The 19022-nt window shown below is 39.0% G+C and overlaps 1 protein-coding gene across 3 annotated transcripts in view; it reads right to left on the bottom strand.

The window, feature by feature from the left end:
* The window catches only part of grip1 (glutamate receptor interacting protein 1), a 45952-nt gene extending 35318 nt beyond the window's left edge, over positions 1-10634 (bottom strand). Inside the window, exon 1 of one of the 3 annotated variants that reach the window (XM_061914438.1) lies at positions 10390-10634. In XM_061914438.1, the coding sequence (XP_061770422.1) occupies positions 10390-10525 (136 nt within the window). In that variant the 5' untranslated portion in view covers positions 10526-10634. The remainder of the gene's footprint in view (positions 1-10389) is intronic. The other 2 variants (XM_061914439.1, XM_061914441.1) reach the window with 2 other exon arrangements.
* Positions 10635-19022: the final 8388 nt, after the last annotated feature.

Raw genomic sequence — 19022 nt, 5'->3', positions numbered from 1 at the left:
GTTTTTATTGACACGATGAGTAGGGTGTGTTTTGACCTCCGCCGAACCCCTAGGGTTCGATCGAACCCAGGTTAAGAACCACTGCTCTAATGACTAGTGAATAGAAGGAACAGACTTAAATGCATCGTGTCAGGATGCCCTTTGACCTCTTATGTGACCTAAGCAGCATTGCTATGACTTGACCAAGGTTAGACATATTTGGTGTTTTTAGCAGTTCAACCAAGTACACTTCATGTTCTAACAATGAACAGACACTAACTAATATGTGTGTGTGTGCACTTGTGTGTGTGCGGCCTTAAATGCCAACAAGCGAATGAGATCATGTGACTAAATAAGACACGGTGAGTAAAGGCGTGATCTTATTGTGCTTCACACACACGAACACTCACACACACACACACACCTGCATCATGCTCATTGTGTTTGTGAGCAGGTGCTCGATTTGAAGCCAATAAGTAAATTAGATAATGCGTGTACAAACATGGTGTCAGTTAGCCGCGTGGCCCTGACATCATTTTGCCTCATTAATATGCAAATGTATGCGCCCTGACGTTTTTAACGTGGAACCACATCATGTACATGTGTGACAGCTCTGGACGGGCGTTGCCTGAGGATTCAAAGTAACACTTTTTACACAAAGCATGTAGAAAAAAATGATTGATGTTGTTCTCTACTAAATCCTTTCAGCAAAAATATGGCAATATCGCGAAATGATCAAGTATGACACATAGAATGGAGCTGCTATCCCCGTTTAAATAAGAAAATCTCATTTCAGTGGGCCTTTAAACATAGTTTTTGGGAAAATCCATCTTTATACTGGCGCAGGTTTCTGAAGCAGGACTCTTTAAAGTGCTTTGCCCACACAAAGAGAGACTTTGTCCTAATTAAAAGTGCATTGCCAAGTTAAAAGTAAGGCACTTTCTTACTTCAGATGAGGCTGAAATTTTTTGTAGTGACTTGTGCGAGTTAAAAGAAACAACAGAGCATTTTCGGCCTTTTGTCGTACGATGGGCATTTTGTCGTTCTGACTAGAAACGCTCAAACATTAAATAAAATGGCGGACTAACGTAAACACCTTTGGTTAAGGCTTTACCATATAGACCAGGGGTCACCAACCTTTTTGAAACCAAGAGCTACTTTTTGGGTACTGATTAATGCGAAGGGCTACCAGTTTGATACACACTTAAATAATTTGCCAGAAATAGCCAATTTGCTCAATTTACCTTTAATAAAAAAAATCTACATATTTTTATATATATATATATATATACATATATACACATATATATACATATATATATGTATATATATATATATATACATATATACATATATACACATATATATACATATATATACACACATATATATATGTATATATATACACACATATATATATGTATATATATACACACATATATATATACACATATATATATATATATATATATATATATATACACACATATATATATATATATATATATATATATATACATATATATATATATATATATATATAAATATATATATATATATATATATATATATATATATAATAAATATATAAAAATGGGTATTTCTGTCTGTCATTCTGTCGTACATTTTTTATCCTTTTACGGAAGGTTTTTTTGTAGAGAATAGATGATGAAAAAAAACAGTTAATTGAACGGTTTAAAAGAGGAGAAAACAGGAAAAAAAATGAAAGTTTAATTTTGAAACATAGTTCATCTTCAATTTCGACTCTTTAAAATCCAAAATTCAACCGAAAAAAAGAAGAGAAAAACTAGCTAATTCAAATCTTTTTGAAAAAATAAAAAAAATAATTTATGGAACATCATTAGTAATTTCTCCTGATTAAAATTAATTTTAGAATTTTGATGACGTGTTTTAAATAGGTTAAAATCCAATCTGCACTTTGTTATAATATGTAACAAATTGGACCAAGCTATATTTCTAACAAAGACAAATCATTATTTCTTCTAGATTTTCCAGAACAAAAATTTTAAAAGAAATTCAGAAGACTTTGAAATAAGATTTAAATTTGATTCTACAGATTTTCTAGATTTGCCAGAATAATTTTTTTGAATTTTAATCGTAATAAGTTTGAAGAAATATTTCACAAATATTCTTCGTCGAAAAAACAGAAGCTAAAATGAAAAATTAAATTAAAATGTATTTATTATTCTTTACAATAAAAAAAAAAATACTTGAACATTGATTTAAATTGTCAGGAAAGAAGAAAAAGGAATTTCAAAGGTAAAAAGGTATATGTGTTTAAAAATCCTAAAATAATTTTTAAGGTTGTATTTTTTCTCAAAAATTGTCTTTCTGAAAGTTATAAGAAGGAAAGTAAAAAAAAAGAAATGAATTTATTTAAACAAGTGAAGACCAAGTCTTTATAATATTTTCTTGGATTTTCAAATTCTATTTGAGTTTTGTCTCTCTTAGAATTAAAAATGTCGACCAAAGCGAGACCAGCTTGCTAGTAAATAAATAAAATGTAAAAAATAGAGGCAGCTCACTGGTAAGTGCTGCTATTTGAGCTATTTTTAGAATAGGCCAGCGGGCGACTCATCTGGTCCTTACGGGCGACCTGGTGCCCGCGGGCACCGCGTTGGTGACCCCTGATATAGACATATCCGCAGACATCAAAGGTCTGACAAACGTCACAGGACGGACAAATTCCCAATTAATCCCTTGAAGGAAGTAGAAAGAAAGTCAAGATTGTTTTATAAACATCTATGCAATTCCTCTGTGGTTTGATTTCACATGTTCAGGACTTACGCAGATGCCATACAGAGCCAAAATTTCAACATCAATGGCATTAATCGAAAAAAAACGAGAGAGATTACCAACACAACAGATAGTATTGCTGCAGTGTTTACGGATCAAACAAAAGCATTTGACAAAATTAATCATATTATCCTAATAAACAAATTTGAAGAATATGGTAACAGTCTTAATCTGGGTAAGAAGCTACTTAACCAACAGAAAGCAATACGTAAAGTTAGGAAAGCACACTTCTACAGAGCTGAATATATCTTTTGGCAAACCTCGGGGATCAATACCGGGACCAGCATTGTTCAATCTTTTCATTAACTTCATTTGTAAAGTTACAAAGGACTTAAAAGTTAGTATTGCGGATGACCTGACTGTGTTTTGTTCGAGACAGAATGCACAGAAACTAATACAAATAGTAATAGAAGAAGTGACCAATTTAAAAAGATGGTTCGACAAAAACAGACTAACCTTGAATCTCAGTAAAACTAAAATAATGCTATTTTCAAGGTCAAACACAAAGAGTAAAAGAAAACACATTTGTGGGTGGAATAACAGACGATAAAATAAACTGGAAATCTCTTGGAACAAATATACAACATAAAGTAGAAAGAAACATGTCAATAACGAATAAAGCAAAAGAGGTTTTGGACAAAAAACACTCCATATTCTCCACTGCTTGCTAGTGTTACCATATATTGAGGTATTGTGTAGAAATATGCTTTAAATGATCAAAATATGTAACTATTAAATGTTATTATAAATATGCCTGTTGCTAGACTATATATACACTTACATCATGTTTATAAAACCCTAATGGAGGTGTTTGAATGTGTTTTAAAGGGCTCTATAGGCAGAATTGAACGGCTCCCATAAGCTCCATTGCAAGCTGACTTTTGATTGAATTTATTTAATATTTATAATGCATTAAAAAAAATCCATCCGTCTTAATCTCTTTTATAATGATTGTGAACGATAGGCAAAATTCCCAAAAAAATGTGCAGCGCCCTGTAATAAGACCTTTGGCATATTAGTATGTGGAATTAAATGATGGAATGGATTAAGCAAATAAATTGAACAAAGCACTAATATGATTCAGTTTGAGAAACTGTTCAAACTACAAGAGTACAAAGTACAAACAATTTGATAATCTCATTCATCTCCTAGGTCAGGGGTAGGGAACCTATGGCTCGCGAGCCAGATGTGGCTCTTTTGATGACTGCATCTGGCTCTCGGATAAATCTGAGCTGAGACTGCTTAACACAATAAGTAATGAATAATTCCACTTGTAATCATCCATCTATCCATTTTCTACCGCTTATTCAATTCTGGGGTCGCGGAGGGCGCTGGCGCCTATCTCAGCTACAATCCGGCGGAAGGCGGGGTGCACCCTGGACAAGTCGCCACCTCATCGCAGGGCCAACACAGATAGACAGACAACATTCACACTCACATTCACACACTAGGGCCAATTCAGTGTTGCCAATCAACCTATCCCCAGGTGCATGTCTTTGGAGGAGGGAGGAAGCCGGAGTAACCCGGAGGGAACCCACGCATTCACGGGGAGAACATGCAAACTCCACACAGAAAGATCCCGAGCCTGGATTTGAACCCAGGACTGCAGGACCTTCTTATTGTGAGGCAGACGCACTAACCCCTCTGCCACCGTGAAGCCTCACTTGTAATCACAGTGTTAAAAATAATGTTAAAAATATAAAAATGCTCATGCATTTGAATCCATCTATCCTTTTTCTACCGCACCTGTTCAAGAAGTTGCCTTGAGGGTAAGAAACAATTTATTTATTATTGGTTAGTGTAGGGCTAGCCCTTTTGGGGGTTCTTCAACAAGGCCCAGGTGGGCCTTTTACACACCTCGTCGCTGATTTTGAGGCCGGTCCTGGCAACACCCCGCTTCGCTGCAGACCCGCAGGCCACGCCCCGTCCTAAGTTAGCTTCAGAATAACAACGTTATTACAAAGAATAAGAGACCTATTATACTCTAGAAATGTTGGTCTTACTTAAAAATGTACAGTTTTAAAAATATATTATATGGCTCTTACGTAAATACATTTTAAAATAATTGGCTTCTTGGCTCTCTCAGCCAAAAAGGTTCCCGACCCCTGTCCTAGGTGAACCATAAACCACTTAACTATTTATTTATGAGATCTTTAAATTAGTGTGTATATGTTTATTTGTCAAATATTAATTTATGTAATTCATATTTGTTCATTTATTTATTGTATATCAATGTATTCACTCATTTATTTATTCACTGTTGTGTGACAAATAGAGAACCAACCAATGGGATGAAAATGCTCTGATACAAAAATGGGTGGGATTAAATAAGCTATGCTTCTTTCTACTACTTTTCAGAACATCTGTACTGGAACAACTGGAAATATTGTAATTGTATTGTATGCATGTTCCAAATGATCTGAAACTGACTGAGTGACACATACACACAAGCAGGTACCAACAGGTTAGAAAAGTTGGTGTTGCATAATAGGACCCCTTTTAGGTGTACAAATAAACTACCGTATTTCCTTGAATTGCCGCCGGGGCGCTAATTAATTTAAAACCTCTTCTCACTCCTGCGCTTACCAAAGGCATGCGGTAAAAGTAAGTATGCGCTAATTATTTCAAAACCTCTTCTCACTCTGGCACTTGACCAAAGGCATGCAGTAAAAAGTTGAGTGTGATGTAAGGATACCATCATGAAAAGCACATTTAATTAAAAAAAAACGTTATTATGGTCTTACCTTTACTTATAAATGAAGTCCATGCCAGCCCCTTTTGATCAAAAGCATAGATAAATTGTTTATAGAAGTCTTCCTTATCTTTCTTCAGTTTTAAAAGTCTCTCTGTCTCGATGGAGATCTTCCTTTATTACCTCCTGCTTCGGTTGAAAGTCCAGTTTAGAAAACTGCTATCAGACCGCTGCTATCAGTTAGCTCGGCTCCTCAAGTGCGGGCGACGACATAATTATCCTCGGGAAACTCCCCCTCCCGTTCTGTTCTGTGGGTGATCTCTTTATCCCACCACTGCCACCAAGAAGTGTTATTGTATAAATATACAATGGGTATTTAGGACTGGAACATGCTTTATTTCAGCCCGGTTGTTTACATAGCAAGCATCGGAGTGTTACATCCTAAAAGGTCCGTCGTGCAACCCCCGCGTCATATCCGTCCCAACACATATCACGTCACTCATTGTCACTTCTTCTGCAGCCAAGTAGTCGCAAGAAGGATCAGTAGCGCCCTCTACCACAAGGAAGCGGGAGTCATTTAATGAATCATATTTGACACACGCAGCTACGGTATTGTGACGGTCTCAAGCCGTCGTCTTGAGGGTTTCCAGGACCACCAAGGAAGGACATGGCAAAAGCAGTTTGACTTTGTTTATTTTTCAATAAAGCCTCAGTCCAGGTCACTCTTCCGCTCATCCTCTCCGCTCGCTCGCCGTCGCCAACTCCTTGCCGCCATCTTGGGCCGGGCTCCTGCGTGCCCTGCCTGTCTGTCAGACTGTCGGCTCCGCCTCTCCACAGGTATATTAATAAAACATAGCTGCTTACGGTTCTTTTTAGCATCGCTAAATAGCTTGGACCTTAAATCGTACTGAAAACTCTTAACCTTCTTCCCTTTATGCGATTTCAAATTACCGGTGTTTGAAATCAGCCTCCTCTATTTTGAAAATGATGACAGGGGAAGTGTCACTCGTGACGTCACGGGTTTGACCCGGCGGTAATACTAAGCATGCGGTAATTATTTTGCAAAGTGAGTTTGACCCGGCAGGAATTCAAGGCAGGCGCATACTATATGCCCTGCGGCAATTCAAGATAATACGGTACACTATATTGCCAAAATTATTTGGCCACCCATCCAAATGATCAGCAACAGGTGTCCTAATCACTTGGCAGGTGTATAAAACATATACACGTGCCACAGGTGTATAAAATCGCACTTAGGCATGGAGACTGTTTCTACAAAAAAATTGTGAAAGAATGGGCGGCTCTCAGGAGCTCAGTGATTTCCAGCGTGGAATTGTCATAGAATGCCACCTGTGCAACAAATCCAGTCTTAAAATGTCCTCACTCCTATTCCAAAGTCAAATTTCGGTCAGAAAATGGAAGAGTTTGGGAACAACAGCAACTCAGCAACAAAGTGGTAGGCCACGTAAAGTGACAGAGAGGGGTCAGCCGATGCTGAAGCGCATAGTGCAAAGAGGTCGCCGACATGCACCACAGTCACTTGCTAGAGAGCTCCAAATTTCATGTGACCTTCCAATTAACCTACGTAGAGTACGCAGAGAGCTTCATTGGGGTGTGGGATTGTTTCTCAGCAGTTGGGCTTGGTCCCTTAGTTCCAGTGAAAGGAACTTTGAATGCCCCAGGATACCAAAACATTTCGGACAATTCCATGCTCCCAACCTTGTGGGAACAGTTTGGAGCGGGGCCCTTCCTCTTCCAACATGACTGTGCACCAGTGCACAAAGCAAGGTCCATAAAGACATGGATGACAGAGTCTGGTGTGGATGAGCTTGACTGGCCTGCACAGAGTCCTGACCTGAACCCGATAGAACACCTTTGGGATGAATTAGAATGAAGACTGAGAGCCAGGCTTTCAGTGTGTGACCTCACTAATGCGTTTTTGGAAGCAAGGTCGAAAATTCCTATAGACACACTTCGCAACCTTATGGACAGCCTTCACAGAAGAGTTAAAGGCTTACTGAAACCCACTACTACCGACCACGCATTCTGATAGTTTATATATCAATGATGAAATCTTAACATTGCAACACAGGCCAATAGGGCCAGTTTAGTTTACTAAATTGCGATTTTAAATTTTGCGCGGAAGTATCATGCTAAAACGTCGCGGTATGATGACGCATGTGCGTGACGTCACGCATTGTAGAGGACATTTTGTTCCAGCACCGTTCACAGCTATAAGTCATCTCTTCTCATCGCATTATTCCACAGTGTTATGGACCTCTGTATTGGTTAATCTTTTGCAATTTTTTCAATGAACAATGGAGACACAAAAGATGAAAGCTGTAGGTGGTAAGCGGTGTATTGTGGCCGCCTTTAGCAACACAAACACAGCCGGTGTTTCCTTGTTTACATTCCCGAAAGATGACAGTCAAGCTTAACTGGAACAGAGATGTCAAGCGAACACGGTTGGATTGGACCACACACACAAAGTACAGTGTATTATGTGTATTAATAAAAAAACATTTTACCATTCTGTATTCTGAAGGCGATCTACAGTGGGGCAAAAAAGTATTTAGTCAGCCACCGATTGTGCAAGTTCTCCCACTTAAAATGATGACAGAGGTCTGTAATTTTCATCATAGGTACACTTCAACTGTGAGAGACAGAATGTGAAAAAAAAATCCAGGAATTCACATTGTAGGAATTCTAAAGAATTTATTTGTAAATTATGGTGGAAAATAAGTATTTGGTCAACCATTCAAAGCTCTCACTGATGGAAGGAGGTTTTGGCTCAAAATCTCACGATACATGGCCCCATTCATTCTTTCCTTAACACGGATCAATCGTCCTGTCCCCTTAGCAGAAAAACAGCCCCAAAGCATGATGTTTCCACCCCCATGCTTCACAGTAGGTGTGGTGTTCTTGGGATGCAACGCAGTATTCTTCTTCCTCCAAACACGACGAGTTGAGTTTATACCAGAATGGATACATGGATGATACAGCAGAGGATTGGGAGAAAGTCATGTGGTCAGATGAAAACAAAATATAACTTTTTGGTATAAACTTAACTTGTCGTGTTTGGAGGAAGAAGAATACTGAGTTGCATCCCAAGAACACCACACCTACTGTGACGCATGGGGGTGGAAACATCATGCTTCGGGGCTGTTTTTCTGCTAAGGGGACAGGACGATTGATCCGTGTTAAGGAAAGAATGAATGGGGCCATGTATCGTGAGATTTTGAGCCAAATCCTCCTTCCATCAGTGAGAGCTTTGAATGGTTGACCAAATACTTATTTTCCAACATTATTTACAAATATATAATTTAAAATTCCTACAATGTGAATTCTTGGATTTTTTTTTCACATTCTGTCTCTCACAGTTGAAGTTTACCTATGATGAAAATTACAGACCTCTGTCATCATTTTAAGTGGGAGAACTTGCACAATTGGTGGCTGACTAAATACATTTTTGCCCCACTGTATGTCGTGTGCTACTCCAGTATCAATATGCGTCCTCCTGACTGTCACCGTCAGTGTCGGGTTCAAAGCGGTATGGCTCTATCCCTTGTTGCGGTTGGGCCTGGCCGAGTGGTCCTGCCTCCCCCACGGCAGCCACAGCGCCTCTCACAGCATCTTCCCTATCTGATTTTTTTTTTTCCAAGTCCTTCACTCTCACTTTCCTCATCCACGAATCGTTCATCCTCGCTCAAATTAACGGGGAAATCGTCCCTTTCTCGGTCCGAATCGCTCTCGCTGCTGGTGGCCATGATTGTAAACAACGTTCAGATGTAAAGAGCTCCACAACTTGTGACGTCACACGCATATTGTCTGCTTCTTCCAGTACAGGCAAGGTTTTTTTTTATCAGCACTAAAAGTTGCGAACTTTATCGTCTATGTTCTCCACTAAATCCTTTCAACAAACATATGGCAATATCGCGAAATGATCAAGTATGACACATAGAATGGACCTGCTATCCCCGTTTAAATAAGAAAATCGCATTTCAGTAGGCCTTTAAATCTGTAATAGCTGCGAAAGGTGGACCAACATCATATTGAAGCCTATGGGTTAGGAATGGGATGGCACTTCAAGTTCATAAGTGAGAGTCAAGGCAGGTGGACAAATACTTTTGGCAATGTAGTGTACAACAAAGTGTTATATTGAGACTGACAATAACGAACAAATTAACATGTTTTTTCCCCACTAAAAGGAAGTCTGCTCAAGTTTAGTCAGTTTTAGCTCGGCACACCCATCAAACATACAAATGTAGCACACACACACACACACACACACACACACACACACTTGAGTGTACAGGCCAACAGTCTTTGGCTGAGAAGACACGACTTGCTGACAAGTACAAAAAAGCTGAAGAGACTAGAGACCTCACACACACACACACACACACACACACACACACACACACACACACACACACACACACACACACACACAGCCAGCTTTGCGACTGGTTCTGTAAGGCATGCTTGGAGCAGTTTGGTCCTCAGAATCTAAAAGACGTTCAACACGGGTGACCGCTTACCTGACCAGTAGTGATATCTTAAACAAGAAGCGTTCACAACAGTGATGAACAAAGTTTCACACAACCACTGTAGTGTGTGTGTGTGTTTGTGTGTGTGTGTGTGTGTGTGTGTGTGTTGTGTAGCTGACTAGCAAACGGTGTGTCAGGCTTCAAAGGTAAGTAGTTGTTAACATTCCATCCGCACTTGTTATTAGGAACAAAACACCTGGTGGCCCCCTCACCTGCATACCTGCTCGTCTAATACACAACGTCAGGGTCAGACACACACGGTCCATATGTGTGTGTGTGTGTGTGTGTGTGTGTGTGTGTGTGTGTGTGTGTGTGTGTGTGTGTGTGTGTGTGTGTGTGTGGCTAACTCACTCAGAAGGTGTGTGTTGTACTTGCTAGTGTACAAGTAAACGTCCTCGTAGCCTTCCTGGTAGTCTTCCTCCGCCCGGTACCGCCTCCCCCCTCGCCTCCTCCCCAGCAGGCGCAGCAGAGCCAGAAAGCGCTCCATCAGCACAAGCGGGCCGACGGCACGGCTAGTAGCAACGGGAGCTAACAACAAGCGTCATTCCACACAAAGAAAAGTGAGCTCACGTTTCTTCTTTGAGTGCTGCTCTCTCTCTTACACACACACACACACACACACACACATGCAAACACACACTCTCTGCAGCCTCCCTCTCCTCCTCCTCTCAGCTCCTGGCACATCTCACCAACTCAGCCAATCACGGCACTCGCAGCACACACACTCACCACTCCTCCATCACACGTTGTGTGTGAAAGTGTGTGCGTGTGGGAAATATGCACATGAAGAGTCAGCATACAAGACTTTTCCTTCCGTCCTCTCTTTTATGTCTCCTTACTTGCATCCTTTGCACCCATGATTCATTTCCTCGTAAATCCCACTTGCCCCTCTATTGTCTCTCGCACTCACACCTACACACACACTTTACATACGAAGTCGTCATTCCAGTAAATTAGGGGTGTAACGGTACGCAAAGATTTCGGTTCGGTACGTACCTCGGTTTAGAGACCACGGTTCGGTTCATTTTCCGTACAGTAAGAAAACAACAAAATATACATTTTGGGGGTATTTATTTACCGAATTTGTAAACAATGGCCTAACATACATATACACACAGGGTCCATTGCCAGGGTTAATACATATATAACATATATGAAATAAAAACTAAATAAGCTAAGGCTCAGAATGGTTTCTTAACAAAACCTTTCGACTAGGGGTGTAACGGTACGTGTATTTGTATTGAACCGTTTCGGTACGGGGGGGTTCGGTTCGGTACGAGGGTGTATCGAACAAGTTTGTAACTAAAGTCTTAACAAGCTGCTCTGCAGCTGCCTCTGAGCAGTGAGCACCCAGCATTGTCCCGCCCACACAACCATCTGATTGGTTACATACAAAGCCAATCAGCAGTGTGTATTCAGAGCGCATGTTGTCAGTGCTCCGGCGTCGAGATGAGCAGATATGTGTTTAGCAGGTGAGCAGCTGACATCGTACACTCCCCAAATTATAAAAAACACTTTCCAGTCACAACCATTACAAACATCACTATGAGCCCGTTGACCATCTAGAAACTTAAACTGCAGCTCAGCTCTCTCATAGTTCTGGGTTGAGGTGAACGCTAATTAGTGTGTGCGTGTGCATAATAAAAGTCACCTACAGGCATCCCAAATGCTGTTATAAATTAAGCATGATGAGTTGACTTGAAACTGTATAATGTTGCACTTTTTATATGTTGAAGAAAGGTTTTGTCATTTTATTTAATCAAAGCAACAATTTGAGGCAGTTTAATGTGGAATAATGTGGGTAGAATTATTATAGTGTTCCCAATGTTAAAAGGATAAAGCCATTGTTTACAAATTTGGTAAATAAATAACCAAAACATTTATATTTTGTTGTTTTCTTACTGTACCGAAAATTAACCGAACCGTGACCTCTAAACCGAGGTACGTACCGAACCAAAATTTTTGTGTACCGCTACACCCTTACTTTCTACATATAAAGTGCTTTTTTGATTGATTGATTGAGACTTTTATTAGTAGATTGCACAGTGCAGTACATACAATTGACCACTAAATGCTAACACCCCAATACGTTGTTCAACTTGTTTAAGTCGGGGTCCATGTTAATCAACACCGAACGCCTTTTATTGTAGACATGTTCCATAAATATTGATGTTAAAGATCTCTTTTTTTGTGAAGAAATGTTTAGAATTAAGTTGATGAATCCAGATGGATCTCTGTTACAATCCCCAAAGAGGGCACTTTAAGTTGATGATTACTTCTATGTGTAGAAATCTTTATTCATAATTGAATCACTTGTTTATTTTTCAACAAGTTTTTAGTTATTTTTATATCTTTCTTTCCAAATAGTTCAAGAAAGACCACAACAAATGAGCAATATTTTGCACTGTTATACAATTTTATAAATCAGAAACTGATGACATAGTGCTGTATTTTACTTCATTATCTCTTTTTTTCAACCAAAAATGCTTTGATCTGATTAGGGGGTACTTGAATTAAAAAAATGTTCACAAGGGGTACATCACTGAAAAAAGGTTGAGAACCACTGTCTTATGAGAGTAGTGTTTGGGTGTGTGTGGCCCTTTAATATGTGACAGCCTGTGAGGTGAGTGTGTGGGCGAGCGAGGAGAGGGAGCGGTAGCGTGAGCGCGGGAGTGGCTAATGTTTTGTTGGATTGGCTGTGTGCTAGAACTCAATAAAGCCACAATTTGCAACTAGTCGTTGGACTCCGGAGCTGTGGAGACCCACTGCCGGGTAGAGTGAAGGGTTTTTCACACAGGAAAGGTGCAACACATGTTTGACGTGTTGTCAGAAGCAGCTGCTGAACAATCTTGGCAAACCTCCGTCCTCCATTGTTGTGTCGCGGAGCAAAAGTGTTCCCAAATGGGAGATCTTAACGAAGCAGGAGGGTCTTCCAGCTCTGGCTTTAACATGTTGTCCTAGCCCGGTCTCTGCTAGCATGTGTACTCGTTCGGTACACCTCCGAACTGAACCGAAACCACCGTACCGAAACTGGACGGCGTGGCGCAGTGGGAGAGTGGCCGTGCTCAACCCGAGGGTCACTGGTTCAAATCCCACCTAGTACCAACCTCGTAACGTCCGTTGTGTCCTGAGCAAGACACTTCACCCTTGCTCCTGATGGGTGCTGGTTGGCGCCTTGCATGGCAGCTCCCTCCATCAGTGTGTGAATGTGTGTGTGAATGGGTAAATGTGGACGTAGTGTCAAAGCGCTTTGAGTACCTTGAAGGTAGAAAAGCGCTATACAAGTACAACCCATTTATAATTTATTTATCATTTAAATACACGTACCGTTACACTTCTACAGTAAATAGAGGGAGGGGCTGTGTCACGCCAAATTTCTTCCCCCTACAAAAACCTTCCCCCCGGAAGACATTTGGCGTTAATACTTGAAGGACCCCAATGAGGGTGGAAGGACCTTAAAGCAGCCCACACAGCTGCCTGTTTTAAAAATATTATAATTGGCTTGATTGTCATTGGTGAAAAATAACGGTGAGGTAAAAATGTTAGCATTCCAGCATGCTAACCTTTCAATCTATTTTTGCTTCGCTAATTTTGGAGCTGTAACCCTTAAGAGTCATATAACTTGGTATTGTTCCGCTCTCATTGGGGTCCTTCAGGCATTGGAGGGGCTTCCGGGGGGAAGACATTTTTGCGTGACAGCTCCTTTAGTCATGAGAGAGGTAAAGTCAATAAGGAAACTAGGAAAGGAAGTAGGCTTTCAACCAGAGTCTGTTTTCTAGCTTGTAAAAGAAAGTGTTCACCTGTTCAAAGCGACAGCTGACTGCATGACACACGCACACATTCTGTATATAACTGTGACCTTTCACCTGTGGCACTGACACACCATGACTGAGAGCTGGTCAGACGGTGTGTGAAAGTAATGACCTCTGACCTCTACGCTGTCAGGACACTTCATGGATCTAATGTTCTCCTGCGGGCCACACAGGCATGCACAGTGACACACCTGATTGACTGTTGTCTAGTACAACTTGGTCTAGTAAATCCTAGTCCAATACAACTTTGTCAAGTACAACCTTGTCTGGTAGAACTTGGTCGAGTACAGTCCTTCTCATATATTGAGGTAGGACCGCATGTGACCCTGCGGAACATGCTTTTTGCCGTACCAGAATATGACGAAGCGTATGTCGCACTGTAACCACGGTGGGAGACGAGGAAAGTCCGGTGTGTTGTTTCCTTTAATGGTAATGAACTGGGTGTGAATTCTCCTTGCCCACTGGGTGTGACTTTTCCGTGCCCTTATGTGGGTTCTTCCGAGGATGTCGTAGTCGTAGTGGTTTGTACAGTCCTTTGAGACATTTGTGATTTAGGGCTATATAAATAAACATTGATTGATTGATTGATTATGCGGAGGTATAGTTATAACAAATGTATTGACAAATTATACTATTAATAGTTTAGTTAGTGGTGGTGGGGGGTCTAGAGCAAGCTACTCTAATATAATTTGGTCTAGTTACTAAGTCTAGTATAATTTTGTTTAGTACAACCTAGTCCAGTTGTTCTCAACCTTTTTTCAGTGAACATTTTTTTAATTAAAGTACCCCCTAATCAGAGAAAAGCATTTTTGATTGAAAAAAAGAGATAAATAAGTAAAATACAGCATTATGTCATCAGTTTCAGTGCAAAATATTGCTCATTTGTAGTGGTCTTTCTTGAAATATTTGGAAAAAAAGATAAAAAAATAACTAAAAACTTGTTGAAAAATAAACAAGTGATTTGATTATAAATAAAGATTTCTACACATAGAAGTAATCATCAACTTAAAGTGCCCTCTTTGGGGATTGTAATAGAGATACATCTGGATTCATGAACTTAATTCTAAATATTTCTTCACAAAAAAATGAAATCTTTATTGTTGCATTTCTTTTCACAGTTTATGAACTTACATTCATATTTTGTTGAAATATTATTCAATAAATATATTTATAAAGGATTTTTTAATTGTTGCTATTTTTAGAATATTTAAAAAAAAATCTCAGGTACCCCTTGGCATACCTTCAAGTACCCCCAGGGGTACGCGTACCCCCATTTGAGAACCACTGACCTAGTCTAATAAAACTTATTCTAGTATAACCCAACTTTGTCCAGTGTCAGATAGAAACGCGCTATATAAATGTAATCCATTATTATTGTTATTGTTATTATAAACCATCCATCCATCCATCCATCCATTTTCTACCGCTTATTCCCTTTTGGGGTCGCGGGGGGCGCTGGCGCCTATCTCAGCTACAATCGGGCGGAAGGCGGGGTACACCCTGGACAAGTCGCCACCTCATCGCAGGGCCAACACAGATAGACAGACAACATTCACACTCACATTCACACACTAGGGCCAATTTAGTGTTGCCAATCAACCTATCCCCAGGTGCATGTCTTTGGAAGTGGGAGGAAGCCGGAGTACCCGGAGGGAACCCACGCATTCACGGGAGAACATGCAAACTCCACACAGAAAGATCCCGAGCCTGGATTTGAGCCCAGGACTGCAGGACCTTCGTATTGTGAGGCAGACGCACTAACCCCTCTGCCACCGTGAAACCAGTCTAATATAATTTGGTCTAGTACAGACATGGGCAAACTACGGCCCGTTGAACGTTTTAACCCGGCCCGCGGAACTTGTCCAAATTTTTGGAAAAAAAAATAATAATATTTTTTATTTTTACAAAAAACCCTTATCAACCAAGGCGTCTGCCTCCCGTATGCGTTTTCAGCGCTTGACTATCATTAAGGAGGAGCCACCCATTAAATTGTATTATTAAATTACATTTCATATTATTGTCGGTAAACCTCGTTCGTTTCACCATATCCCTGTAATACCGCGTTTCCCCACTACATGGCGCTCATTGACCTTTTTGGCCTGTGGGATATTACTCCCTTCTTCTCTTTAGCTTTGTCCTGTGAGCCCTTCTGTAAAAATGAGCTTATCAAAGCAAAGAAAAGTGGACAGTGAGTGCCGAGTATTTAATGCAGAGTTGACATCCATCCATCCATCAATTTTCTACCTCTTATTCCCTTTGGGTTTCGCGGGGAGGACATGCAAACTCCACACAGAAAAGATCCAGAGCCCGGGATTGAACCCAGGACAACGAAATATTTTTTTACTGAAGTCCGATCAAAGGCTGTGTGTCTGATATGCCAAGAAACTGTCGCGGTTTACAAAGAGTACAATATCAGCCGCCACTTTGCTACAGAAGATGCTAACTTTGTTTGGCTCGACCTACGTCTGTGAGCAGACATTCAGGGTCATGAACATCAACAAATCCCGTCACAGGATTGGTTTGTTTATGAAGCTTGATATAGTTTCTGTTATTTTAGGAGAGTTTATTGACAAGCATGACTTAGTTAATTTAATTATAGTACTTGGTAAAAGGTTTATTTTTAAGGCCAAAAATAGATATTCACTTAGTATTACTTTCTTTAAAACATTTATTCAGTATTTTTTAACTTTAGAAAGATACATGATTGACAACGATAATGATGCCAAAAAACATGAAAAAAGATGGGAAATCCTTAAAGGCTTATTATGAAAATGTAATAATGTTTATAGATATGCAACAACAGCAACATATATGCTATCTGTTGTTGTGTTCCCTTTTTTTGAGTGTACAAAATGAAGGTGTGTGTTGAATCTGACTTGGACATAATATGGACTATACACAAATGCTTTTTATGAAAATGTAATTTTGTTTATAACTTATATGCAATCTGTTGTTTCCCTCATTTTTGTTGTTGTACATGGATGAGGGTGTGTGTTGCTGACTGGACCTGGTTTTAAAAACCTTTTAGACAAGTCTAATTCCATTAACAACCTGGTCTGATGAAGATAAGGTTATTTTTTTTATTTATTTTTTTAATAAAATAAAATGAGATTAAAAAAAAGGAAAACAATGACATTTTTTTTGGATAAAAAAGAAAGTAAAATCATATAAAACAATTACATAAAAAATAGTAATTAATGATAGTGTTAGTGGACCGGCGACACACACAATCATGTGTGTTTCAGGGACTATGTCCCTTGCAGACTGTGTTATATATGTTGTGGGAACCAGCATTTTGGTAGCAGAAAGAAACACCCCTTTTTTGTGTGAGTGGGTGTGGCTGGGTGTGAACGGGGGAGGGAGGGGTTTTCTTTGGGGGGTTGATGCACTGATGGAAAGTGTATTTTGTGTGTTTTTGTGTTGATTTAATTAAAAAAAAAAAAAAAAAATCCCGTCACAGATCCAGGTTAACTGACCAGCATCTCGGAGCTATCCTGAGAATTGCCACAACCAAACTCAGTCCAGACTTTGATGCATTGGCCAAAAAGGGAGATCAACAACACTGTTTGTTCCCACTGAAACTACGTGAGTTTCTCTGCTGTTATTCTGTGATAATCAAATGTAAATAATTCAAGTAAATCTAATGTATGCTGTGAATTTCTGTACTGTGTTTATTCTTAATCAAATGAAATTAATGCATTTGAAAAGAAAAAAACTGTACAATGAGCCTTGCTGTGTACTCATGTTTGTAGGCCAAATCCTCTCACGTAACGGCTTTTACATGTAATATTATTTCACACAAACACTCCATCCATCTGTTCCTGAACCGGCCCCCATGTCAAATCTTAGAACCCAATGTGGCCCTCCTGGCAAAAAGTTTGCCCACCCCTGGTTTAGTAGAACATACTGTACTATAACTCGGTCTAGTATCACCTAGTCTAGTATAACCTACTATGGTGTAACTTTTTCTAGTACAACCTAGTCTAATATAATTTGGTCTAACATAAAATAGTCTAGTACAGTGGTTCTCAACCTTTTTTCAGTGATGTAACCCCTGTGAACATTTTTTTAATTTAAGTACCCCGTAATCAGAGCAAAGCATTTTTGGTTGGAAAAAAAAAAAAAAGTTAAAAAAGTAAAAATACAGCACTATGTCATCAGTTTCTGATTTATTAAATTGTATAACAGTGCAAAATATTGCTCATTTGTAGTGGTCTTTCTTGAACTATTTGGAAAAAAATATATAAAAATAATTAAAAACTTGTTGAAAAATAAACAAGTGATTCAATTATAAATAAAGATTTCTACACATAGAAGTAATCATCAATTTAAAGTGCCCTCTTTGGGGATTGTAATAGAGATCCATCTGGATTCATGAACTTAATTCTAAACATTTCTTCACAAAAAAAGAAATCAATAACATCAATATGTATGGAACATGTCCACAAAAAATCTAGCTGTCAACACTGAATATTGCATTGTTGCATTTCTTTTCACATTTTATGAACTTATAATCATATTTTGTTGAAGTATTATTCAATAAATATATTTATAAAGGATGTTTTAATTGCTGCTATTTTTAGAATATTTTATAAAAAAAAATATTTTTTTCAAAATGAGAATCGATTGTGAATCGCACAACGTGAGAATCGCGATTTGAATTCGAATCGATTTTTTCCCACACCCCTAATATATATATATATTAGGGGTGTGGGAAAAAATTGATTCGAATATGTTGTGCGATTCAGAATCTATTCTCATTTTTAAAAAACCGATTTAAAAAAAAAAAAAAAATTTTTTTTTTTCAATCATTCCAACAAAACAATACAGAGCAATGCCATAACAATGCAATCCAATTCCAAAACCAAACCTGACCCAGCAACACTCAGAACTGCAATAAAGACACAAACACGACACAGAACAAGCCAAAAGTAGTGAGACAAAAATGAATATTATCAACAACAGTATCAATATTAGTTATAATTTCAGCATAGCAGTGATTAAAAATCCCTCATTGACATTATCATTAGACATTTATAAAAATAAAAAAAGAACAATAGTGTCACAGTGGCTTACACTTGCATCACATCTCATAAGCTTGACAACACACTGTGTCCAATGTTTTCACAAAGATAAAATAAGTCATATTTTCGGTTTGTTTAATAGTTAAAA

The sequence above is a fragment of the Nerophis ophidion genome, linkage group LG10 (assembly GCF_033978795.1).
Source record: "Nerophis ophidion isolate RoL-2023_Sa linkage group LG10, RoL_Noph_v1.0, whole genome shotgun sequence".
Taxonomy (NCBI): domain Eukaryota; kingdom Metazoa; phylum Chordata; class Actinopteri; order Syngnathiformes; family Syngnathidae; genus Nerophis; species Nerophis ophidion.
The sequence above is the reverse complement of the archived record's forward strand: the minus strand, read 5'-3'. Positions and strand labels throughout refer to the sequence as shown.